The 27797-nt window shown below is 42.7% G+C and overlaps 1 protein-coding gene across 6 annotated transcripts; it reads right to left on the reverse strand.

Annotated features, from left to right (window-relative positions):
• Positions 1-27797, reverse strand: LOC140206802 (uncharacterized). 6 transcript variants are annotated; one of them, XM_072275037.1, is made up of 5 exons: positions 27694-27796; positions 18022-18092; positions 4040-6001; positions 2180-2292; positions 1-484 (listed from the first exon to the last, which is right to left on the reverse strand). In XM_072275037.1, the coding sequence occupies exon 3, from the start codon at positions 5591-5593 to the stop codon at positions 4790-4792; it is 804 nt and encodes a 267-aa protein (XP_072131138.1). In that variant the 5' UTR covers positions 5594-6001; positions 18022-18092; positions 27694-27796; the 3' UTR covers positions 1-484; positions 2180-2292; positions 4040-4789. The 6 variants fall into 6 exon arrangements, with proteins under 6 accessions (XP_072131138.1, XP_072131137.1, XP_072131135.1 ...); XM_072275036.1 differs by having other exon boundaries at positions 2108-2292; XM_072275034.1 differs by adding an exon at positions 13964-15398 and having other exon boundaries at positions 1-2292.

Consider the following 27797-nt stretch of genomic DNA (forward strand, 5'->3'; position numbering starts at 1 on the left):
TCAAAAGTAGCAAAATGTATTTAAACGACTAACTTAATCAGAAGTTAACTGATCTACGGCAACTCTGAAACAGTTCTTAAAAGAGTAAATGCGAAAACAGTTCTTAAAGTGGTAAATTCGAACCCAGTTCTTAGAATGGTAAATTCGAAAGTCCGAGAGATTTATACAGTCAGTTAGGAGAGACTTTCCTAAAGTAAAGAATTCCTCGAGGACGTGACATTACTGCTGACCCCAGCCGGAACCTGCCTTGTCCGCAGGATTCACGGCGACGGAAATAAAATGGTTTAAAGGAACTGACCTTTTCCTCTGGAGAATAGTTACTGCACAATTCTTCCTGCTTTAGCAGATGATATGTCAGATGCAGGTCACTATTTCTTGAACAAAGATTCAATAAAGGTCGATCCTCTCCAAGAGAGCCGAACGACATCAGCTTTACTTGACTCTGTGAGTTCCTGTACTTTAGTAAGGTCTTCACTCTCCAATACTACACACAATAGAAAATAGACCTCCACTTTAGAGGGAAACTAAACGAATATGCAGCATAACAGAGTATCTGACGAATTAAATAACAAACTAAACTTAAAACTCAACTGGAAAAACTAACTACATCGCACCAGAGGTCTCTCTTTATATACCTGGTGAGTACATGTCATCACGTGACCTCACATCGGCGGGAAAATTACATCATGTGACCTCCACAAGACGATTACATCATGCTCATCACGTACTTAATTACATCATAGAAACCATAGAAACTACAGCACAGAAACAGGCCTTTTGGCCCTTCTTGGCTGTGCCGAACCATTTTCTGCCTAGTCCCACTGACCTGCACACGGACCATATCCCTCCATACACCTCCCATCCATGTATCTGTCCAATTTATTCTTAAATGTTAAAAAAGAACCCGCATTTACCAGCTCGTCTGGCAGCTCATTCCATACTCCCACCACTCTCTGTGTGAAGAATCCCCTCCTAATGTTCCCTTTAATCTTTCCCCCCCTCACCCTTAACCCATGTCCTCTGTTTTTTTTTCTCCCCTTGCCTCAGTGGAAAAAGCCTGCTTGCATTCACTCTATCTATACCCATCATAATTTTATATACCTTTATCAAATCTCCCCTCCTTCTTCTACGCTCCAGGGAATAAAGTCCAAACCTATTCAACCTTTCTCTGTAACTGAGTTTCTCAAGTCCTGACAACATGCTTGTAGACCTTCTCTGCACTCTTTCAACCTTATTTATATCCTTCCTGTAATTTGGTGACCAAAACGGAACACAATACTTCAGATTCGGCCTAACCAATGCCTTATACAACCTCATCATAACATTCCAGCTCTTATACACAATACTTTGATTAATAAAGGTCAATGTACCAAAAGCTCTCTTTACAACCCTATCTACTTGTGACACCACTTTTAGGGAATTTTGTATCTGTATTCCCAGATCCCTCTGTTCTACTGCACTCCTCAGTGCCTTACCATTAACCCTGTATGTTCTACCTTGGCTTGTCCTTCCAAAGTGCAATACCTCACACTTGTCTGTATTAAACTCCATCTGCCATTTTTCAGCCCATTTTTCCATCTGGTCCAAGTCCCTCTGCAGGCTCTGAAAACCTTCCTCACTGTCTACTACACCTCCAATCTTTGTATCATTGTATCATCATGGTCATAAGACAGTCACAAGATACCCATGAAGTTTGGAACACCTGTAATATCATGGGCTCATAACTTGTTAACCAGCCTCATGTGTAGCACCTTGTCAAACACCCTCTGAAAGTGCAGGTTCACATCATCAACCGATTCTCCTTTGTCTATCTTGCTATTACCACTTCAATAAATTCAAAGAATTTCAACACACTGTTCAGGCAAGATTTTCCCTTGAGGCAAACATGCTGAAGGCCGATTTTATTATGTGCCTCAAAGTGCCCTGAGAACACATCCCGAACAACTGACACTAATATCTACCCAACCAATGAGGTCAGACTAACTGTCCTGAAACTTCTGTTCTTCTACCTCTCTCCCTTCTTGAATAGCAGAGTGACATTTCCAAATTTGGAGTCTTCCGCAACCATATCAGACTTCATTGATTCTTGAAACATCATTACTAATACCTCCACAATCTCTTCGGCCACCTCTTCCAGAACTCTGGGATGTACACCACCTGGTCCAGGTGATCTATTTACCTTCAGACCTTTCTGTTTCACAGGAAATTTCTCTCGAGTATCGGCAACTTCACACACTTCTGACACTGACATCTGGACTTCCACCTTCCCGTTGGTTGCTTCCATAATGAAGACTGAAACAAAATACTAAATCAGTTCACCTGCCATCTCCTTGTTCACGATTACTACCCACCCCACTCTCACCAGACATCGTTTCCCTCTGGTCCAATATCACTGTTGCCTCTCTTTTACAGTTTATTTATCCGAAGAAACATTTGGTATCAGCTTTAATGTAATTAGCTAGCTTCATATTCCATCTTTTCTTTCTTAATTACTTTTTTAATTGCCTCTTGTTTGTTCAGAAAAGTTTCCCAATCATCTAACTTCCCATCAATTTTTGCTCTGTGATCTGCCCTCTCTTTGGCTTTTATGTTGGCTTTGCCTTCTCATTCGCTGAGGTTGTGTGATGTTGTCTTTGGAATAGTTCTTCCTTTTCGGAATGTATATATCCCGTGTCTTCCGAATTCCTTCCCGTAATTACAGCCACTGATGCTAAGCCATCATCCCTGCCAGTGCTTTTTTTTCCCTATCAAATTTGACCAGTTCCTTTCTCATGCCTCTGCAGTTGTCCTTATTCCATGGTTATACTGATACGTCTCACTTTAGCTTCTCCATCTCAAATTTCAGGGTGAATTCAATTACATTAAGATCGCTTGCCCCTCAGAATTGTTTTACCTTAAGTGCTCTAAATCGGTTCATTGCACAACACCAAATCCAGAATAGCTGATTCCCAGCTGGGCACAACCAGGAGGTTGGTGACCAGTGGTGGGCCACAGGGATCTGTTCTGGGACCCTTACTCTTTGTGACTTTTTTTATAAATTTCCTGAATGAGGAAGTAGAGGGATGGGTTAGTAAGTTTGCTGATGACACAAAGGTTGGGGGTGTTGTGGATAGTGTGGACGGCTGTCAGAGGTTACAGCAGGACATTGATAGGATGCAAAACTGGGCTGAGAAGTGGCAGATGGAGTTCAACCCAGAGAAATGTGAAGTGGTTCCTTTTGGTAGGTCAAATATGATGGCAGAATGTAGTATTAATTTAAGACTCCTGGCAGTGTGGAGGATCAGAGGAATCTTGGGGTCTGTGTCCATAGAACACTCAAAGCAGCTGCACAGGTTGACTCTGTGGTTAAGAAGGTGTATGGTGTATTGACCATTATCAATTGTGGAATTGAAGTTAGGAGCCGGGAGGGAATGTTGCAGATATATAGGACCCTATTCAGAACCCACTTGGAGTACTGTGCTCAGTTCTGGTCGCCTCACTACAGGAAGGGTGTGGAAACCATAGAAAGAGTGCAGAGGAGATTTACAAGGATGTTGCCTGGATTGGGGAGCATGCCTATGAAAACAGGTTGAGTGAACTTGGCCTTTTCTCCTTGGAGAGACAGAGGATGAGAGGTGACCTGATAGAGGTGTATAAGATGATGAGAGGCATTGATCATGCAGATAGTCAGAGGCTTTTTCCTAGGGCTGAAATAGCTGCCACAACAGGGCACAGGTTTAAGGTGCTGGGGAGAAGGTGCAGCAGAGATGTCAGGGGTAAGTGTTTTCCACAGAGAGTGGTGAGCAGGTGGAATTGGCTGCCGTCAACAGTGGGGGAGGATAATTTAAGAGACTTTTGGATCGGTACATGGAGCTCAGAAAAAATAGAGGGCTACGGATAACCCGAGTAATTTCTGAGGTAGGGACATGTTCAGCACATCTTTGTGGGCTGAAGGGACTCTATTCTGCTGTAGGTTTTCTATGCTTCTATGTTAACTCTTCAGAAACAGGGAACATGACCCATAATGTGGAAATCAGCCATGAATGAGGAGGTTAACTACCAATGTCATTCTTCCTCAGCCCAGAGATTTCAGGGGAGAAGAGCATGTCAGATAGAATTGCAGTCAACTTGACTTCTTCAGTCTGCAGAGAATTCAAGGGAAACCTCTTCACCCACAGAGTGGAGACTATTTGGAACCCATCACCACAGGCAGAGCGAGAGGTGAACAACAGGGGAGAATTCAAAAGGACTGTCATGGAACAGAATCACTGGTAGGGTCCAGCCGGCCTGAGTTGACTGTCTACTGTACACTAGGTGTGTTATAAATTCACTAAGTACCGGAGACAGTGTTCAAAATAGAACTGATTTATTGGTCTCTTATCCAGAATATTAAACTCCAGTCCCATTAAAGGTGAATGTGCAGCAGAAGAAACTCCTCCCATGCCCAGTGACCAGGGTGCAGGACTGGGTGTGGTGAGCAGCAGCAATAATTGCAGAGTTCAGCACCGACAGTCACTCTCGAAATTGCATTCAGCAACGGTGATGGACAAATATCCAGCATGCAGCTTATTGAAACTTTCTCCCCACTGTGAACCCGATAGTGTGTCACAAGGTTAGATTACTGAGGGAATCCCTTCCAACATTCACAGCAGGTGAACCGTCTCTCCCAGTGTGAACTCAATGATGCACGTTTGATTGAGAAGGCTGAGAGAAACTCTTCCCAATGTCTGAACAGCTGAACGGCCTCGTCCCGGTGTAAACTCACTGGTGTCTCTGCAGATGAGATGACTACATGATTCCTTTCCCACATTCACAGCAGGTGAACGGTTGCTCCCGTATGAACTGACTGGTGTGCCAGTAGTTGGGATGACCGAGTGAACCCCTTCCCACATTCTGAGCAGGTGAACGGTTTCTCCCCAGTGTGAACTCGCTGATGACTCAGTAGATGGGATGACTGAGTGAATCTCTTCCCACAGGCTGAGCAGTTGAATGGCTTCTCCCCAGTGTGAACTCGCTGGTGTCTCTGAAGAGTGGATGACCGACTGAATCTCTTCCCACAGACTGAGCAGTTGAATGGCTTCTCCCCAGAGTGAACTGACTGGTGTACCAGTAGTTCGGATGACCGAGTGAATCCCTTCCCGCAGTCTGAGCAGGTGAACGGCCTCTCCTCAGTGTGAACTGACTGGTGTACCAGTACGTCGGATGACTGAGTGAATCCCTTCCCGCAGTCTGAGCAGGTGAATGGCCTCTCTCCAGTGTGAAGTCTCTGATGTACCTTCAGTTTAGATGACCTAGTGAATCCCTTCCCACAGTCTGAACAAGTGAACGGCCTCTCTCCAGTGTGAACTCGCTGATGTTCCTTCAGTGTAGATGACTGAGTGAATCCCTTCCCACAGTCTGAGCAGGTGAACGGCCGCTCTCCGGTGTGAACTCGCTGGTGTGCCATTAGGTCAGATGACCGAGTGAATCCTTTCCCACAGTCTGAACAGATGAACGGCCGCTCCCCGGTGTGAACTCGCTGGTGTGCCATTAGGGTGGATGACCGAGTGAATCCTTTACCACAGTCTGAACAGGTGAAAGGCCGCTCCCCGGTGTGAACTCGCTGGTGAGCCATTAGGTCAGGTGACCGAGTGAATCCTTCCCCACAAATTCAGCAGATGACCAGCCTTTGTCCAATGTGAACTGACTGGTGTGTCCATGGGCGGGATGACCAACTGAATCCCTTCTCACACACAGAACAGAGGAATGGCCTTATCCAGTGTGAACTTGCTGACGTACCTTCAGTTGAGATGACTGAGTGAATCCATTCCTGCTGTCTGAGTAGATGAACGGCCTCTCCCCATGTGTAAAATGACGGGCATGCCAGTCGGTCAGATGATCGAGTGAATCCCTCCCCACAGTCTGAGCAGGAAGGATGATTGAGTGAATCCCTTGCTCCACTTCTTAAATATCTGGGCTGAGACAGCAAAACTGGCGTGTTGTTCTCAAGATTCCCGTAGACAAATTCCTTGCCATTTTTAACCTATGAAAAGATTTACAAAATCCATCAATGGGTGAAGGACAACATTTCAGATGAGATCACTTCAGTTGCTAAGGCGTGAACTGACATCACACTGTTACAGTGAAGTTCAACCCAAGTTGGAGAGAGAAATCATCTTCTAACTGGGCACAGTGCTGGTATCTGGAATGAGCATCAAATTCTCTGATAGTCTCCCTGTCTCATTAGGAATGGGGTATTTCTGCCATCTCCAATCTGTGACCTGGCTCAGTTTGACTCTCTCCATTGGTATTATTCCCTGTTCCCACTGAGCTGCATGGGTGCCTGGCCCCACAGTAACTGAAACACTCTCACACAAATAGCCGGCAGTGTATTGCATGTACCCACCACTCTCTGGGTAAAAAACTTACCCCTGACATCCCCTCGGTATCTATTTCCAAACACCTTAAAACTATGCCCCCTCGTGTTAGCCATTTCAGCCCTGGGAAAAAAACCTCTGGTTATCCACACCATCAATGCCCCTCATCATCTTATACACCTAAAAAAGGAAATTACACATTATTTTGAGGATTTGTTAGAAGTCTACAAAATTATGAGGGTATAGATAGGGTAAATGCAAGCAGCTTTTTCCACTGAGTTTGGGTGGGATGACAACCAGAAGTCATGCGTAAGTGGGGAAGGGGAAAATTTAACGGGAACATTTGGCAAAGCTCTTTACTGAAATTGTCGTGAGAGTGTGGAATGAGATGACAGCACAAGAGTTGAATATGAGCTCGGTTTCACCATTTAGAAGAAGTTTGGATGGGATCCTGGATGGTAGGTGAATGGAGGGCAATGGTCCAGGTGCAGGTGGTTGCATTAGACAGCTTAAATGTTTTTCGGCATTGACTAGATGGGCCAAATAGGCTGGTTCCGTACTGAACTACTCCATGTTTCTATGACAGAGAAGCTGGTCAAACTTGTTTGGAAGGGATACGGTCGGAGTGACAAAGGAGCAGCAGTGGCTGGAGTTTCTGGGAGCAATTCTGGAGCTGAGTGATAGATACATCCCAAAGAAGTGGAAGCATTGGAAAGGCAGGAGGACACAACCGTGGCTGAAATGAGAAGCCAACATCAACATAAAAGCCAAAGAGAGGGGAAACAAAAGAGCAAAACCTATTGGGAAGTTTTTAGAAGCTAACAGAAGATGACTAAAAAAAAAGTCATATGAGCTCAGGGCATGGAATTATGATATTGTAGTCATTAATGAGTCTGGGTCCCCAAAAGTCTGAGGCATTGGGAAAGAAATGTCCCAGGCCTCATTATCTCTTGAAAACCAAGGTCCCCTGCACCAGTCACCTTTCAACTTTTATTTTGGCAGGCACAAACAAACTCTACACCCTCAAAATTTCCCTGGTGAAGGCCTCCCACTTACCAAGTGCTTCTTTGCAGAAAACAGCCTGTCCAAAACAATCTGATACCATCAAAATTGACCTTTCTCCGATTTAGAATCTCACCCCATGGACCAGACTTCTCTTTTTCCTTATTTACTTTGAATTTCATGACATTATTATCGCTAATTTCTGTCACCAGCCCTGGATCATTCCCTAATAGCTTATTGCACACTTCTACGTCAGGAATTCTACGTATTGATTAAGGGCACACTTGACAAACTCTACCCCATCTGGTCCTTTTACAGAATGGGAGGCTCAGTCAATATATGGAAAGTTAAAATCACTTTCTGAATTAATCTTTGTTTCTTGGCATGGTCTGCGATCTCTCTACAAACTTGTTCCTCTACATCCCTCAGATTGTTGGGTGCAATCAAGTTCCAATAATGGCTACAATATCATAATTCCCTGTCCTGAGCTCATCTAGCTTTCCTACGATGCTTCTTGCATTGTGATATACACAGCTCAGCACATTCATCGCACCATGCTCAAACGTTCGATTGCTGACTCTATCTGAGGTCTGAACAACATCTGACTGGTGTCAAGAAAACAACGTCTCCCTCATTGTCACAAAAACAAAGGAGCTGATTGTGGACGACAGGAGGAATGGAGACAGGCTAACCCCTATTGACATCACTGGATCTGGGGTTGAGAGTATGAACAGCTTTAAGTTCCTCGGCATAAACATCAACAAGGATATCACATGGTCTGTACATACCAGTTGAGTTGTGAAAGAAACACAACAGCACCTCTTTCACCTCAGACAGTTGAAGTTTGGGATGGTGCCCCAAATCCTAAGGACTTTCTACAGGAACACAATTGACAGCATCCTGACTGGCTGCATCACTGCCTTTTATGGGAACTGTACTTCTCTTAATCGCAGGACCTGGCAGAGAGTGGTGCAGATAGCCCAGCGCATTTGTTGAACTTCCCACTATTCAGGGCATTTTTAGAGACAGGTGTGTTAAAAGGGCCCGAAGGTTATTGGGGACCCAATTCACCACAACCACGAACTGTTCCTGCTGCTACCATCCAGGAAACGGTACCACAGCAAAAAGACCAACAGGCTCTGGGACATCATCTTCTACCAGGCCATCAGACTGATTAATCCATGCTGATACAATTGCATTTCTATGTTATATTGACTGTCCTATGTACAAACAATTTATTATAAATTACAAACCCCATTTCCAGAAAAGTTGGGATATTTTCCAAAATGCAATAAAAACAAAAATCTGTGATATGTTAATTCATGTGAACCTTTATTTAACTGACAAAAGTACAAAGAAAAGATTTTCAATAGTTTTACTGATCAACTTAATTGTATTTTGTAAATATACACAAATTTAGAATTTGATGGCTGCAACACACTCAACAAAAGTTGGGACAGAGTTAAAATAAGATTGAAAAGTGCACAGAAAAGTCATGCTACTGTGACAATTATAGCCACCTGGGCTCAGGAGTACTTCGGAAAACCATTGTCACTCAACACAGTCCGTCGCTGCATCCAGAAATGCAACTTGAAACTGTATTACGCAAGGAGGAAGCCATACATCAACTCTATGCAGAAACGCCGGCGAGTTCTCTGGGCCCGAGTTCATCTCAGATGGAACGAAAGACTGTGTAACAGTCTGCTGTGATCAGATGAGTCCACATTTCAGCTAGTTTTCAGAAAAAAACGGGCTTCGAGTTCTCCGTGCCAAAGGTGAAAATGACCATTGGGATTGTTATCAACAAAAGGTGCAAAAGCCAGCATCTGTGATGGTATGGGGGTGCATCAGTGCCCACGGCATGGGTGAGTTGCATGTATGTGAAGGTACCATTGACTCTGAGGCGTATATTAGGATTTTAGAGAGACATATGTTGCCATCAAGGCGACGTCTCTTCCCGGGACATCCATGCTTATTTCAGCAGGACAATGCCAGACCACATTCTGCATGGGCTACAACAGCGTGGCTTTGTAGACACAGAGTGCGTGTGCTTGACTGGCCTGCTGCCAGTCCAGATCTATCTCCTATTGAAAATGTATGGCACATGATGAAGAGGATAATCAGACAACGGAGACCACGGACTGTTGAGCAGCTGAAGTCTTATATCAAGCAAGAATGGACAAAATTTCCAATTGCAAATCTACTACAATTAGTATCCTCATTTCTAAAATGATTAAAAAGTGTTATTAAAAGGAAAGGTGATGTAACACAATGGTAAACATGCCTCTGTCCCAACTTTTGTTGAGTGTGTTGCAGCCATCAAATTCTAAATTTGTGTATGTTTACAAAATACAATTAAGTTGGTCAGTAAAACTATTGAAAATCTTTTCTTTATACTTTTGTCAGTTAAATAAAGGCTCACATGAATTAACATATCACAGATTTTTGATTCTATTGTATTTTGGAAAATATTCCAACTTTTCTGGAAATGGGGTTTGTAGTATAAATTACATAATGCACATTTAGACGGAGATGTAACATAAAGATTTCTACTCCTTGTGCATGTGAAGGATGTATGTAATAAAGTCAATTCAATTCACCCTCTCCACTATCTGTTCTGCCATTCCCACTTCAACTTATTTTAACCACATCACCCTTCCCCCCACACTAGCACTAGCAATCCTTACCACTAGCATATTATTCCCCTTTTGTTCTGTTCCCCTAACGAACAAATCCCCTCTCATCCCTTTGACTTTCCTCTGCCAGGTAATCCCCCCAACGGTTTCCTAAGTGGTCCACCTGCTGTTGTGCGGGATAGCAACAAGAGTGCTCTGTGATGGCTATTTAAACTCTTTCCCCTTCCTGACTCTCACCCAGTTTCCAGTGACCTGCACCTTAGGTGTAACTCACCTCTCTTCATGTCATATCTATCACCCCCTCCAACTCCTGGATGATCCGGAATTCATCCATTTCAAGTTCCAACTCCTTAAAGTGCAGGGTTACAAGCTGCAGCTGGATGCACATCTTGTAGGTGAGGGCATCAGGGACACTGGAGGTCTCCCCACCTTCCCACCAATGTCCCCTCTAATTTGTAATGACCAGTGTGCACATAAATCTTGTACTGTGCATTTTTATACCCAGCGATAACATGTGCACAGTGAATTTTATATAGAGAGGTATTAATTTTAACAGCTGTCGATAAGAACTTTGATCTTCTCTGGGATCGATCGAGTTCATCTGCGCGCTCACACAACCTATGTAGCAGGCCTGTAACGGGTAATGAAGGATTTTCTCCCCAGAGCTTTTGCACATTTTCCATATGTAGTTTGCTTGCTAAATTGCGCTTCTATAAGTCAGATTTCCAAATATCACTCCACTTCTTCCCACTTGTAAATTATCCAGCAACTTCTGCATTGCCACAATACACACAGATAACACCAGTTTCTATATTGTACATAAATATTTCCCCTGAATCCTCCTGAGAAATTGAGGATATATAAAAAAGTCATTTTGAACCTATGTAACCTCTGACTGAAAGAATAATTGGGACTGAATAGGAATGTTTGAACTGAAGTAAACTCTGTCTTCAGCGGTTAGCTAAGACAGGCTCATTACCAGTTCTCTGCAGCTTGCAGAGAGACACACTGAGAGCTGATAACATTATACATTATACCCTCATTAGTTCATAACATTATATATTGTACCCTTGTTTGAGTACAGAGAGGACTACTCGTTGATAAGGACAGGAATGAACATCTGCCTGTAATTAAGTCAGGGCCTTGCAAAGGGAATAACTGATTTTCATTTTTAAAATCTTTTTTATTAATTATTATTAAAGATCAACAAAATTATTATTAAAGATCGAGGGTCAAAAGTTCGACTTCTGATTTTCTCCAAACTAAGACATAGCATCACCTGAGAGAACCATTGTATCAAAGTAGGAGCAGAAGCATCTTTCCATTTCAACAAAATAGCCCTTCTGGCCAATCACGTCACAAATGCAATTACATGTTGGTCTGATAGAGAAATACCATGAATACATTGAGGGATTATACCAAACAAAACTGTCAATTTATGAGGTTATAAATTAATTTTTAAAACTTTAGAAATTGTCGAGAAAATAGATTTCCAAAAATGTTTCAATACAGAACACGACCAAAACATGTGTGTCAATATAGCTGTCTCAGTTTTACATCTATCACACTGACTATCAACATTCGGAAACATTTTTGACAGTCTCTCCTTTGTCAAATAGTAATGATGTACAATTTTAAATTGAATTAAAGAGTGACTGGTACAAATCAAAGAAGAGTTAACCAACTTCAAAATCCACAATCAATCCTCTGTTATCAAGGTCATGTTAAGCTCTGTCTTCCAATCTTGCTTAATCTAAAGTGAAGGGTAATTATGCTGTTGTAACAATAAATTATAAATTTTCCCAATAAAACCTTTCACAAAAGGGCTCATTTTTGAAATAAAATATAACAGGACAGAATCCTGTATATATGGAAAATTACTTAAATATTCTTGTAAAAGAGACAGACCTAAAGATATTGCAGGAAATGTGAATACAAGCGAGAGTATTTAGTTGCTAAACTCTCAAAAGACATCAATCGGCCATCTTGGAACAGATGAATGAAGCAATAAACTCCTTTATTCCTCCAAAGAAGAAAGGTAGGATCTCTTAATGAAGGTTTAAATAAATAATTTCAATAAACTAAAAAGTTTAAATTTTTTGAGATCAAAAAAAATTACGAAACTGGAACCAAATTCATAATGACTGCTTAATCACAGGATATAAATTTAATTCAGCAATTTTGGCCAGTTGTACAGGTATAGAAGGTCCTAATAATGAGGTTAAATGAAACTGTTTCACAGCTTTCAATTCCAAATCAACCCAAGGTGATCGTTCATTTTTATAAGTCCAATTTAACGAAAAACACATATAATGTATATTAACAGCCCAATAATACATTCTTAAATTAGGCAGAGCAAGACCTCCATCCTCTTTTAATTTTTGTAAATGATATATATCAATTCTTAGTCTTTTATTTTTCCTGTCATGGTCCGGACCGTGAAATTTGCATTCCGGTTAATGGTCCGGTCCATCAACCCTTGCTCCAGGTTTTCCTGTCTACCCTGTTTCTGTTCCTGTTGAGCACTAATTGAGGCAGCTATTTCTCATTGGGGCTGGCTACATTAATACCTCCAGAGACCAGGGTATGGCTGCTAGATATTCTTGTCCTTACTCCTTGTACCCTTTCCCCTGCCTTCTGTTTCCACGCCTGAAGCCCTGCCTTGTCTTTCCAGTAACTCTCGCATCGCCTTGCCTGTAGTCTTGGAGCCACCCTGCACCTAGCTTCCTCCCTGTCCCTTGCCTCTACTGGGTAAGTCAGGCCGTCTTGCCATTACCCTGCGGTTGGCTCTGTCCCTTCCTGTCCCTAGCCTCCGTCGGGTAAGCCAGGCCGTATTGCCATTACCCTACGGTTGGTTCTGTCCCTTCCTATCCCTTGCCTCTGTTGGGCAAGCCAGGCCGTATTGCCGTTACCCTACGGTTAGTTCTGTCCCTTCCTGTCCCTTTTCTCTGGCGGGTGGTGATCCGCGCCCTGCTCAGGAGGAGCTTCAAGACCCCAAGCCTCGAGCCACGCCACAAGCCAAGCTTCAAGACCCCAAGCCTCAAGTCTCCAGCCAAGCCTGCCTCCAGCCTCGCCTCAAGTCTCCAGCCTCGCCTTAAGTCTCCAGTCTCCAGCCTCGCCTCAAGACTCCAGCCTCCAGCCTCGCCTCGTCTCCAGCCTCCAGCCTCGCCTCAAGTCTCCAACCTCCAGCCTCGCCTCAAGACTCCAGCCTCCAGCCTCGCCTCGTCTCCAGCCTCGCCTCAAGTCTCCAGCCTCGTCTCCAGCCTCCAGCCTCGTCTCATCTCCAGCCTCCAGCCTCGCCTCGTCTCCAGCCTCCAGCCTCGCCTCAAGTCTCCAGCCTCGTCTCCAGCCTCCAGCCTCGCCTCAAGTCTCCAGCCTCGCCTCAAGTCTCCAGCCTCCAGCCTCGCCTCAAGACTCCAGCCTCACCTCAAGTCTCCAGCCTCCAGCCTCGCCTCAAGTCTCCAGCCTCGCCTCGTCTCCAGCCTCCAGCCTCGCCTTAAGTCTCCAGCCTACAGCCTCGCCTCAAGACTCCAGCCTTGCCTCGTCTCCAGCCTCCAGCCTCGCCTCAATTCTCCAGCCTCCAGCCTCGCCTCAAGACTCCAGCCTCCAGCCTCGCCTCGTCTCCAGCCTCCAGCCTCGCCTCGTCTCCAGCCTCGCCTCAAGTCTCCAGCCTCGTCTCCAGCCTCCAGCCTCGTCTCATCTCCAGCCTCCAGCCTCGCCTCAAGTCTCCAGCCTCCAGCCTCGCCTCAAGACTCCAGCCTCACCTCAAGACTCCAGCCTCGCCTCGTCTCCAGCCTCCAGCCTCGCCTCAAGTCTCCAGCCTCCAGCCTCGCCTCAAGACTCCAGCCTCCAGCCTCACCTCGTCTCCAGCCTCCAGCCTCGCCTCAAGTCTCCAGCCTCCAGCCTCGTCTTATCTCCAGCCTCCAGCCTCGCCTCAAGTCTCCAGCCTTGCCTCAAGTCTCCAGCCTCGCCTCAAGACTCCAGCCTCACCTCAAGTCTCCAGCCTCCAGCCTCGCCTCGTCTCCAGCCTCGCCTCGTCTCCAGCCTCCAGCCTCGCCTCAAGACTCCAGCCTCCAGCCTCGCCTCGTCTCCAGCCTCCAGCCTCGCCTCAAGTCCCCAGCCTCCAGCCTCGCCTCGTCTCCAGCCTCCAGCCTCGCCTCAAGTCTCCAGCCTCCAGCCTCGCCTCAAGTCTCCAGCCTCACCTCAAGTCTCCAGCCTCCAGCCTCGCCTCGTCTCCAGCCTCGCCTTGTCTCCAGCCTCCAGCCTCGCCTCAAGACTCCAGCCTCCAGCCTCGCCTCGTCTCCAGCCTCCAGCCTCGCCTCAAGTCCCCAGCCTCCAGCCTCGCCTCAAGTCTCCAGCCTCCAGCCTCGCCTCAAGTCTCCAGCCTCCAGCCTCGCCTCGTCTCCAGCCTCGCCTCGTCTCCAGCCTCCAGCCTCGCCTCAAGACTCCAGCCTCACCTCGTCTCCAGCCTCCAGCCTCGCCTCGTCTCCAGCCTCGCCTCGTCTCCAGCCTCCAGCCTCGCCTCAAGACTCCAGCCTCCAGCCTCGCCTCGTCTCCAGCCTCCAGCCTCGCCTCAAGTCCCCAGCCTCCAGCCTCGCCTCAAGTCTCCAGCCTCCAGCCTCGCCTCAAGTCTCCAGCCTCCAGCCTCGCCTCAAGTCTCCAGCCTCCAGCCTTGCCTCACCTCAAGCCTGAAGACTCCAGCCTCGTCCTGCCTGCCAGCCAAGTCACGTCCTTGCCTACTTGTGGGGTCCGAGCCAGAGGCAAGACCCAGATTCTGGATCCTTCTCCAGTCTCTGGCTCGGAGTCCAAGCCCGGGCTCCTAGCTCTCTTGTCCAGTCCTGTTCTGGGTTCCTGGTTTTTGTGTCAATGTCCTAGCCCTCACCCTGTATCCTAGTCCTGTCCCTAGTACTTCAGTGTCTGTGTCTTCCACTTGGGTCCGTTCCCAGCCACCACCTTATGACAATTCCAAACAAAAGATGAGATAATAGGGTTAACCTGATCAAAAAGCTTCTTAGTTAAACAAAGGGATATTTTGAAATACATATAAATATTTTCGTAAAATCATCATTTTAACTGCATGAATTCGGCCGGCTAACAGTGTAAGTGGATTCCATCTACAAACTTTAAAAGGAATGTCATCATATATAGAAGCAGAATCATTTAGAGGAACTAATTCACTTTTATGAAGGTTTAATTTATATCTCGAAAACTTTCCAAATTCGTTTAATAGTTTCAATAAACTAGGAATGTATTCTTCAGGATTCGACATATAAACTAAGAGATTGTCAGCATAAAGGGAGATCTTATGAATAGTCCTATTTATGAAAATCCCATGGATATCTTTAGCTTCACAAAGTGCAATAGCCAAGGGTTCCAGCACCAAATTAAATAACAGGGGACTTAGTGGACATCCTTGCCTCGTACCCTGCGAAAGCCGAGAAAAAGGAGATCTGCAATTATTGGTAATAAGTGTAGCAATAAAGCTTTCAGATATCATTCTAATCTACTTATTAAAATTAATACCAAAGCTGTATTTCTCCAAAACGTTAAATAAGTTTTCCATTCAACTCTGTCAAATGCCTTTTCAGCATCGAGAGAGACAATGCATTTGGGGAGTCTTAGAAAAGGATGAATATATAACATTTAACAGTCTCCGAGTGTTAGAGAAGGAATAACGGCCCTTTACAAAACCTGTTTGGTCCTAAGAGATCATTTTAGCTGGTATATTCTCCAGCCTATCAGCCATTATTTTTGAAATAACTGTAGCATCCTTATTTAATAATGAAATAGGTCTATATGAAGCACAGTGTGTTGGGTCTTTATCTTTCTTAAGAATTAAAGAAATAGAAGCTTCATAAAATGTGGGAGGTAACTCTCCTATCAAAAGAGAATCTTTAAGCATTTCCAACAAATATGGAGAAAGCAATTTTTCATTCTTTTATATAATATCCTACAGAATAACCATCCAGTCCAGGAGCTTTACCAGATTGCATTGGAAAAAAAAGCTTTCTGAATTTCATTTTCAGTGATAGGAGCATCAAGAGTTTGTTGATCATCAACAGAAATTTGAGAAAAATTGATCTTTTGTAAATAGGCATTCATTTTAGAAGGATCAACTGAAAACTGAGATTTATAAACGTCAATGTAAAAGTCTTGAAAATTTGTATTAATGTCTTCATAATTACATGATAAACTACCATCTCTCTTCTGAATTTTTAAAGTGGGTCTTTCGGCTGTAGCTGCTTTTATCTGAGATGCTAACAGCTGATTATTAGCAGCTCATTATGACTATTATTAGCAATGATGCCTACCTTTCCGATTTCACACTCTACTGACGTCACCGACAACATTTTTGGTTTAAATCCTTATCAGAAGGGATTAATAACAACTATTTATGACATAATTATGAAAATACAGCCAGGTAGATCTGATAAATTTAAAAATGAATGGGAAAGGGAACTTCAACTTCACTTACCTATATATCTTCCTCTATATGGGCTAACTATATTATGATACAATTTAAGGCAGTGCATAGGGCCCACATATCTAAAGTTAATCTAGCTCGTTTTTACTCCCATATAAATCCTATTTGTGACAGATGTCACTTTGAGGTGGCTTCTTTGACTCGTATGTTATGGTCCTGCCCTCTCTTGGAAAAATTCTGGAAAGCTATTTTTGATATTATTTCAAAAGTTTTGCATTTTTATTTACAACCCCATCCTATTACAGCAATTTTTTGTTGGCCAATGATGGAACATAGACCTTTATCCTCTTCAGCCTGTCAGATGGTTGCCTTTGTTACATTAATGGCCAGAAGGTCCGTTTTATTGAATTGGAAAGAGACCAACCCCCCGACTACATTTCAATGGTTTTCCCAAACTATATCATGTTTCAATTTAGAAAAAATCAGAAGTGTAATTTTTGATCCTTCGGTTAAATTTGAAGAGACTTGTAAGCTATTTATTCAACATTTTCATATGATGTAGTTTGACCTTTTCCGAATCCTTTTTACTAACTTAGAATATGTGAATAGAGGAGCTGAGCTGACGACATTAATGAATGTATTCGATCTAATCTAATATATTGGTTTTGTTCTGTTTGCTTTTCTGGGGGGTTTAGCAATTAGTTCTATTTTTTAGCTCTCTTTTGATTTTTGGGGTTCTTCTTTGCAACATCCCTTTCTTTTTATTTATTTTTTTCTTCATGATTAACTATATCGAGAGTTTGGAAGTCTATTACACATGTACTATTTGTAGTACTTTGTATATGTTTATTAACAATAAGGTAATTCCAATCTCTTCATATCACTGTTGTTATTATGTTTATGAACTTGGTAGTCATAGTCATATTTTATTGATCCCGGAGGAAATTGCTTTTCGTTACAGTTGCACCATAAATAATAAATAGTAATAAAACCATAAATAGTTAAATAGTAATATGTAAATTATGCCAGGAAATAAGTCCAGGACCAGCCTACTGGCTCAGGGTGTCTGACCCTCCAAGGGAGGAGTTGTAAAGTTTGATGGCCACAGGCAGGAATGACTTCCTATGACGCTCTGTGCTGCATCTCGGTGGAATGAGTCTCTGGCTGAATGTACTCCTGTGCCCACCCAGTACATTATGTAGTGGATGGGAGACATTGTCCAAGATGGCATGCAACTTGGACAGAACTTGAAAATTTCTGTCCAAGTTGCATTCTGTCCAATAGAAAGATTTAAAAAGAAAGCCTATTATTTTTATCTCCAAACACATAAAATTGACTTTTCAATTTAAGAAAATTTCTGTCATTAGAATAAGTTGATCATAAATTATATTGTGATGGTAGTTCAACCCTTTGTTTGAATAAATCACTGTTAGGAGAGATTGCATAATTATTCCGCAAGTCTTTAATTTATTTTGAAATCTTATCTAACTCTGTTTTCGTCCGTTTCTTAAGCTTAGCTAAATAGGAGATATCTGACCGCGCAAAACACTGTATGCTTTAAATATATCCCATATAATCAATTTTGACACATCTCCCATATTATTAAAAAGAAAAAAAAAATTACCTGAGTCTCAATAAATTTGACGAAGTCCAAACTTTGTAATCAATTTTCTGGAAAACGCCAAAGCAAATATGCTATAACGACATAATTCAATTCAAAAGCTAAGTTTAAAGGCGCATTATCCGAGAAAATGATAGCATCATATTCACATTTCTGGACTTTGGACAGAAATCGGAGATCAGTTATAAAATAATCGAATCTCAATTTTTTTTTATATGAACATGTGAAAAAAAAGAATAATCTCTATCATTTGGATGCAATGTCTCCAAACCTCAACCAGGCAATAATCAATTAAAAAGGAGTTAATAAGTGATGCAGAACAACTCGGAAGCCACTGATTGGTTGAACTCTTGTCAATCAAAGGACTTAAACAACAGTTGAAATCACCAAACATTAACAACCTATATTCATTTAAATCCGGCAATAAAGTAAATACATTTTTAAAAACAAGGAGGATCATCTACATTATGTCCACACAGATTAACCAGGACAATTTTTCTATTACAAATTGTTCCTTTAACAATTAAAAATCTACCATTAATATCTGACACAATGTCTTCTTAGATAAACAAAATATTAGATTTAATAAAATTAGATACTCCCTTTGTTTTATTTTGCCAAGTAGCGTGAAATTGAAGGCCCTTCCACATTTTAAAAAAACCTATTTTGATCGCCCGTTTTGATATGTGTTTGTTGAACAAAAATTATATTGGGTTGGAATTGATTAATGATTTTAAAAGTCTTCTTTCACTTAATAGGATGATTCCAAACACATACGTTCCAACTTATAATGATTATCTGTTTAGCTACCACGAAATAAAGAAATTATTTAACACATAATTACACGCATACCAGCGCAGGCTAATCAAAACTGGCGGTGATAAGTATAACCATATACAAAACACGCACGCTCCGGAACTCCGTAATGGGAAAAAAATACAATAAAGAAAACTAAAATTAATCCTACAATTAATCTTATAACTCAATACTAACCCCAGTCCTCCCATCACACTGAAAAGCCCGAAATTTGGACAAAAAGAGCCAAAATGCGTCCCCATAGAAGTAAAAAAAGAGACACACTTTGCGAGCTGCCCATTTTAATGGTGATTTTAAAAGCTTTCCTTAATTCCTCCCCCCAGTTACAGAAAAAAACACACAGCCCTAAAATAGGAAAGCCCTGCAGAGGGAAAAAAATGTTTATACTTAATCCTTAAAAATAAGCTGGGGAATGCAGAAACAATCTCCAAAAATGCCAAAACCATAAAGTTAAACAAAAAGAAGAATGTCTTTGTAATCTCTAAGGAAGAAAAATCAGCACCATTTTCCATTTAACTTACACACCCAATGAAAATCTGTTTTTAGAAGAGAAAACTAACTATCTATCTTCTAAGCACTCCCAACTATGTATATATAAGAAAAAGTCCTTATGAACTATGAACACTGTAACTTAGTTAATGGAAAAAAGAGGATAGGCACAAATAATCAAACTGGTTAATAATCTGTTCGCTGTGTTAATTCGCTCAGTAAACCAAACAGATTTCGGAAATGTCATTCATCAGTCACATCAAAAAGTTCACATCTTCTTTAAATGGTCCATCGATCAAAGGACATCTGAAGTAAATCAGAAATCTTGAAAGCTTCTTTTCTTTCTGAAATAACAATAATTCACCAGACCTAAAACCATTCAAACCTCGGCTGCAACCAAACTACAGTTAACATAGTCCAATGCCGCTTTGGAGTCCAGAAAAATAGGAGGAGTTGAATCTTTGGGAACTAATTTTAATCGGGCTGGATAGCGAAGTGATGGGAATAATCACAGGAATGATCATCTGTCTGTAATTTAGTCAGGGCCTTGCAAAGGGAATAACTGATAAGGCTGGGACAGTGCATCCATCTGTAATTAAAACCTTGATTTAGCGAACTCTCTTATCTAAGTAATTAAGTTTTGCACCAACAGACTTGGTGGGCGTACCAGTTCAAATAACATCTTCCAATAGTAATGTCTGGGGTTAGTGTATATATATATATATATATATATATATATATACACATATAGCTGTAACCTGACTAAGGCAGTCCACTTGTCAGATGGTGGCAGTTCTTACCTGCCTTCCCTTTGACAACTGGATCTCAAACCCCTGCAGGAGAATGCACATAAGTATTTCCGTCTTTATCACATCTTTGATAACTGACTCCAGCGGTTTCCCCACCACCGACGTTAGGCTAACCGGTCTATAATTCCCCGGTTTCTCTCTCCCTCCTTTTTTAAAAAGTGGGGTTACATTAGCCACCCTCCAATCCTCAGGAACTAGTCCAGAATCTAACGAGTTTTGAAAAATTATCACTAATGCATCCACTATTTCTTGGGCTACTTCCCTAAGCACTCTGGGATGCAGACCATCTGGCCCTGGGGATTTATCTGCCTTCAATCCCTTCAATTTACCTAACACCACTTCCCTACTAACATGTATTTCGCTCAGTTCCTCCATCTCACTGGACCCTCTGTCCCCTACTATTTCTGGAAGATTATTTATGTCCTCCTTAGTGAAGACAGAACCAAAGTAATTATCCAATTGGTCTGCCATGTCCTTGCTCCCCATAATCAATTCACCTGTTTCTGTCTGTAGGGGACCTACATTTGTCTTTACCAGTCTTTTCCTTTTTACAGATCTATAAAAGCTTTTACAGTCAGTTTTTATGTTCCCTGCCAGTTTTCTCTCATAATCTTTTTTCCCCTTCCTAATTAAGCCCTTTGTCCTCCTCTGCTGAACTCTGAATTTCTCCCAGTCCTCAGGTGAGCCACTTTTTCCGGCTAATTTGTATGCTTCTTCTTTGGAATTGATACTATCCCTAATTTCTCTTGTCAGCCATGGGTGCACTACCTTCTTTGATTTATTCTTTTGCCAAACTGGGATGAACAATTCTTGTGGTTCATCCATGCAACCTTTAAATGCTTGCCATTGCATATCCACCGTCAATCCTTTAAGTGTCATTTGCCAGTCTATCTTAGCTAATTCACGTCTCATACCTTCAAAGTTACCCCTCTTTAAGTTCAGAACCTTTGTTTCTGAATTAACTATGTCACTCTCCATCTTAATGAAGAATTCCACCATATTATGGTCACTCTTACCGAAGGGGCCTCTCATGACAAGATTGCTAATTAACCCTTCCTCATTGCTCAAAACCCAATCCAGAATAGCCTGCTCTCTAGTTGGTTCCTCGACATGTTGGTTCAAAAAACCATCCCGCATACATTCCAAGAAATCCTCTTCCTCAGCACCTTTACCAATTTGGTTCACCCAATCTACATGTAGATTGAAGTCACCCATTATAACTGCTGTTCCTTTATTGCACACATTTCTAATTTCCTGTTTAATACCATGTCTGACCTCACCACTACTGTTAGGTGGCCTGTACACAACTCCCACCAGCGTCTTCTGCCCCTTAGTGTTACGCAGCTCTACCCATATCGATTCCACATCTTCCCGGCTTATGTCCTTCCTTTCTATTGTGTTAATCTCCTCTCTAACCAGCAACGCCACCCCACCTCCTTTTCTTTCATGTCTATCCCTCCTGAATATTGAATATCCCTGAATGTTGAGCTCCCATCCTTGGTCACCCTGGAGCCATGTCTCTGTGATCCCAACTATATCATAATCATTAATAACAATCTGCACTTTCAATTCATCCACCTTGTTACGAATGCTCCTTGCATTGACACACAAAGCCTTCAGGCGCTCTTTTACAACTCTCTTAGCCCTTATACAATTATGTTGAAAAGTGGCCCTTTTTAATGCTTGCCCTGGATTTGTCGGCCTGCCACTTTTACTTTTCTCCTTAGTACGTTTTGCTTCTACCCTCACTTTACACCCCTCTGTCTCTCTGCACTGGTTCCCAGCCCCCTGTTGTGAACTAACCTCCTCTCGCCTAGCCTCTTTAATTTGATTCCCACCCCCCAACCATTCTAGTTTAAAGTCACCTCAGTAACCCTCGCTAATCTCCCTGCCAGGATATTGGTCCCCCTAGGATTCAAGTGTAACCCGTCCTTTTTGTACAGGTCACGCCTGCGCCAAAAGAGGTCCCAATGATCCAAAAACTTGAATCCCTGCCCCCTGCTCCAATCCCTCAGCCACGCATTAGTTACGGTTTTGAGAAAAAGCCATCTGTAGGAGTTGCTATGGAAACAAGTCAAAAAAGAGGTCATAGAAATCAGATAAGTGGATTGTTTGGATGAGTGGATCTTCCACAATATACACATGGTTTTTATAAGTCTGGTGATCATGCTAAGTTTAGTAAACAATGAGGGGGAGGTTGACACCTCTCCAAGATGATGATGTGTGATAGACTTTTCTACCTTCCATATTCCAGCAGGACTTGGAGGGTAGTGAAGGTGATGAGAGTAAGGTGTATGGGAAAGGTTTGTCCTTATTGAGGGAGGAATTTATAGAGGAACAGAAGCGAGATTCTGAAATGATGGCTTTAAAGGAGACAGCTCTCACAGAAGAGGAGGTTCAGAGAGAGTCAGCAGGATATTATCTTAAAGATGGGGTGTTGATAAGGAAGTGGAGATCAGCCACTGTGCCTGCAAGTGAGGATTGGGCTGTTGTGCATCAGGTAGTGCTTCCGAAACTTTACAGGGCTGAAATTTTAAACATGGCTCACAGTATGCCTTTAGGTGGACATCATGGAGTGAGAAAGACAGTGAATAGTCATACTTTAAAAATGCCGGGGGAAACAGGATTATGAAGGAACTTTACTGGCCTAATTTAAGAAAGGATGTTGTAAATTTTTGCAGGACTTGCCATACCTGTCAGGTTGAGGGAAATCTAATCAGGTTATTCAAGTAGCAGCACTTAGACCAATACCTGCCTTTGGTGAGCCTTTTTCCAGGCTCATAGTGGATTGTGTAGGCCCATTTCCAAAGACTGCAGCTGGTCATCAATATGTGTTAACAATTATATGTGCTGTGTCTAGGTTCCCTGAAGCCATTCCTCTTGGAAACATCAAGGCCAAGACTGTGGTAAAAGCACTCAGTAAGTTTTTCACACTGGTAGGTCTCCCCAAAGAAATTCAATTTGACCAGGGTAGTAACTTTACTTCGAGAACATTCCAGGGGATAGTCGTAGAATTGGGAGCTAGGTACATTGGGTCATCTGCATATCACACAGAGTCCGAGGGAGCCTTGGAATGGTTCAACTCCACTCTTAAGGCCATGATTAAAACATATTGTGTGGAAAATGGAAAAAAAAAACAGCATGAGGGGGTTCCCCTACTCTTATTTGTTGGAGATTCGATTCAAAAATCATTGGAGTGTAGTCTATTTGAACCTGTGTGTGGTCACAGGCCAAAATGACCTTTGACCCTACTCGGAGAACTATGGTCTGATTTGGAAATATGGGTCAATATGCGGGAGAGACTTAACAAGGTCTGTGACCTTGCAAAGGAAAGTTTGCAGAATGTTCAAATTAAAATAAAACACTTGTTTGATAAGGTAGCACCTGTGGGTACTGTTATGAAAACAAATGGAGTTGTGATGGCTGGGGAAGAGGTGCAGAATCATTTTAACCTACTGAGCACACACCCCTCAGCATCAGCGGCTCCACAGTGGAGAGAGTGGAAAACATCAAGTTCCTTGGGGTGCAGATCTCGGACAATCTCACCTGGTCCAGGAACACCACTGGGATTGTGAAACAGGCCCAGCAGAGATTGCACTTTCTGAGGAAGCTTAAACAAGCATCACTCCCCACTAACATCTTAACTACATTCTACAGAGGCGTGGTTGAGAGTGTGCTGACCTTTTGCATCACAACCTGGTACTCCAGCTGCAAAAAAAGCCTTGCAGAGGGTGGTTAGGGGAGCAGAGAAGGTTATTGGGGTTTCCCTACCTTCTGTCCAAGGCCTCTTTCAGAGTCGATGCCTCCAGAAGACACGGTACATCAGTAAAGACCCCTCACACCCTCTCCATGAACTGTTTGTTCTTCTGCCATCAGGCAAACGTTACAGGAGCATCAAAACTAAAACCACAACAGCTCTCTCCCACAGGCAGTCAGACTGCTAAATAGCTGCTCCACCTGACTCTGCTTTGGACACTTTTAACTTGCACTGGACACTTATAACTGATTTTAACTGACATGTGGCTGTTGTGTTTTACTATTTATTGTTATGTTTATTATTTAGTGTTGCATTTGTTATGTTATGATTGCACTGCCCCTGAGAAACGCTGTCTCATTCTGCCCTGCAGAGCTGATGCATGGTTAGAATGACAATAAAGTTTTTTGAATCTTGAATCTAGTATCAACAAGATTTAAGAATTCCATTGTTTTGAAAAATATTACTGATAAGGTCCATCAGTTGGAAGCTACACTGCAAAAACAATTGCAAGAATTAATTAGCAAGCATTAAGATTTATTTCCTGACATTCTAAGACAGTGTACCTCTGCAGGGCATGACGTCATTGTAAATTCAGCCCAGCCGATCAAAGAGCATCCTTACGGAATGAATTTAGAGAAAAGTAAAATGGTTGAACAAGAAACTGGAAACAAGAAGGAACAAGGAAAGAGAGTGGATGACTGTATTGATAGAGTGGGAAAGGCTAAATACCTTACAAAAATTGACCTGTTAAAAGGATACTGGGGTGTTTCTTTAACAGAGAGGGCTAAGGAAATATCAGCATTTTTGGCATCATCTGGAATGTATGAGTATAATGTTTTATTCTTCGGGATGAAAAATGCTCCAAGGACATTTTAAAGAATGATCCATTCTATGATTAGAGGTTTAGAAAACACGGGGGCTTATATTGATGATTTAGTGGTCTGGAATGACATGTAAGAAGAGCATATTGCAGGTCTAGAAAAACTGTTTGAAAGACTTTCCAAGGCCAATCTTACTGTGATCCTGGATAAGAGTGAATCTAGCTATGCCACAGTTACATATCTGGGCTCCGTAGTAGGCCAGGGCAAACTGGCTCCTGTACAGGCCAAGGTTCAAGCTATTGCTGAGGTTCCTGTTCCAACCGGCAAGAAAGCTTTGAGGAGATTTTTAGGAATGGTTGGGTATTATCGTAAGTTTTGTAAGAACTTTGCTGACATTGCTCTCCCCCTAACAAAACTCCTAGCGAAGAGTGAAAGATTTGTATGGAGTGACCGTTGCCAGGAGGCATTTGAACAACTAAAAACCATCCTATGTTATCATCATGTGCTCAAAGCATCTGATTTTTCCAAACCATTTTCTATAGCAACAGACGCTAGTGACGAACTTGCTGGGGCAGTACTGTTACAGAAGGGTGTGGATGACACTGAACACCCAGTAGCTTATTTCTCCAAGAAATTTAATGGGCACCAGAAAAATTATTCCACTGTTGAAAAGGAATTACTAGCACTTATTCTGGCTTTACAACATTTTGAAGTCTATATTTGTCCTGCCCAGAGACAACTTGTGGTTTACATGGATCACAATCCATTGGTGTTTCTAACTAAGATGAAGGATAAAAATAGATGGTTGTTAAATTGGAGTCTGATATTGCAAGAATATGACCTGAAAATCAAACACGTGAAAGGTACTGACAATATTATAGCTGATTATTTATCCAGATGTTAAGTTAGAAATTGTACACGTTTTTGCTCTGTTATCTGAAAATTATACATGTATTGTTTTAAACTCTGTAATTTCCATTTAAACTAAAAGTTTTGCCTGTGTCAATTTTTTTTTGAAGAAGGGGGTGTGACAGGGGTCGTGAATTACCCCTATGAACTGTGCTTTTGAAAAGAGAGATAGAGGGGTATTCAACACCAGACACCTTGTTAAAAGAGAGAGAAAGAAGGAGAGAGAGACGAAGACTGCTTTGAGATGATGTTATGGTTTTTCGGCAGTATGTTTACACTTTTGCAGGGACACTCTCAGCTTCTGTATTCTTACAGAGAGAAGGGAGGAGCTACTTGATTGGCAGTTGGTATTCAGTGCGGTGAGATAAATAGAAGGTCAGATGATAGACCTACAGACACAATGGTTTTGGACACTGAATGAGCTTTGTTGTGCCCATAGAAAAGGTGGGTTTTGGAGAATCGATCAGTGGCTCTTGAAGTGTGAAAAGGGTGTGACCGGTGGGGAGCTATTTGTGTGTCCAACCCTCGCGTGGGTTGATAATTCCACCACAGAAGAACGGCCCCCTTTGTTGTGGTCACAGTCAGTGACTTCAAAAGGATTTCAGAGGACAACGGGAAGATCAACAGCATCAGCTCACCTGAAGACTCAAATCTCTCCCTCTCTCTCTCTCTCCATCACTACTCAACTCAATACCACAAACTGAACTGAACTTTACTCATCATCGTAAGACTATCTCTTTACCCTTAGACTTGAAGAAGCTTGATTTCCATATTCATTGCTAACCTGTTTGATATATCTGCATTTATATTACTGTATTGCATAGTTACTAATAAATAGTATTAGTTAATAGCAATACAGGACTCCAAACTGTTTTCAATTTCTGCTGGTTCTTTAACCCGTCACGGGGTACGTGACAATACATAAAGCCGATCATTCCTGAGATTATTCTTGTAAACCTTGATAGCAACAAATGTACAGGACACATTTCCAGGAATAACAGACAAGTTGGTACCAGGGAAAAGTTGTGCTTTCTTTCATGTTCTACTATCACAGAACGAGCCATTTGCATTTCCAGGTTAAAACAGGTTCATTTCAGGAAATATAAACCACACCAGGGTGAGTGACATTAAAAAAACTGGAATTACCAGAAACACTCAGCAGGTAAGGAACAGCTGTAGGGAGAGGAACGAACGTAACGATTCAGGTTAATAACGTTTTATCAGAATGGCCTCACACATTTTCAGTTTTTAGTGCAGATCTCCTGCATCTTGTGTTTATGTTTAATTTCCACTGCCTGATAGACAGTGAGGGGGAATTTCCAAACACAGTTTGAACACTGGTCTATTTTATTTCTACTGATGCAAACACAGAGCAGCCACTACCTGTGAGGATGGAATGGGAACGCATCCTCTCCTCAGGTTACAAGCAACACACATAAAAGTTGCTGGTGAACGCAACAGGTCAGGCAGCATCTCTAGGAAGAGGTACAGTCGACGTTTCGGGCCGAGACCCTTGTCCTAACTGTACCTCTTTCCAGAGATGCTGCCTGACCTGCTGTGTTCACCAGCAACTTCTATGTGTGTTGCTTGAATTCCAGCATCTGCAGATTTCCTCGAGTCTCTCCTCAGATCAGCAGTCATTGTTTCCAAAGGAACCCCAGAAACAAAGATCTGATCCCAGAACTCAGCGCCTCATAAACCCGGGCAGCTCGACCCCGGGTCCATTTTACTTGGATCAAAAACTGTGATGCACCAGGACCCAGCCTCACAGAGTCAACAGCTGAATCTGCCACTCACACACCACCCCCACGGCTGGCACACCACGTGATCCTACATCACAAAGCGGAGGGCGGGGCAGATCTGCGGTAAACAGCCTCACGTGACCGGCTGACGGGACTCCCATTTCAATTCTGTGGAAATAGACAGCCTGGGCTCCTGGTTTGGATCGTTCAACGCAGATTCAGTGAAGTCGACACATTTCTGACGAGCCCAGATAACTGGGTACTGAATGAGTAATCCCTCAGTTCGGGGATCACGGACAACATCAGATCTCCCCGCTCGGGATCGGTCTCACCGATGGGAAAGTGAAAACTTCGGCCCGCGGACAGTGATCGCGACCTTTCCCGATCCCGCTGCCGCAGATGAATCGGCTTCAGCACTGAGCGGAAAGGAAAACAC

The sequence above is a fragment of the Mobula birostris genome, chromosome 13, assembly GCF_030028105.1.
Source record: "Mobula birostris isolate sMobBir1 chromosome 13, sMobBir1.hap1, whole genome shotgun sequence".
NCBI lineage: Eukaryota > Metazoa > Chordata > Chondrichthyes > Myliobatiformes > Myliobatidae > Mobula > Mobula birostris.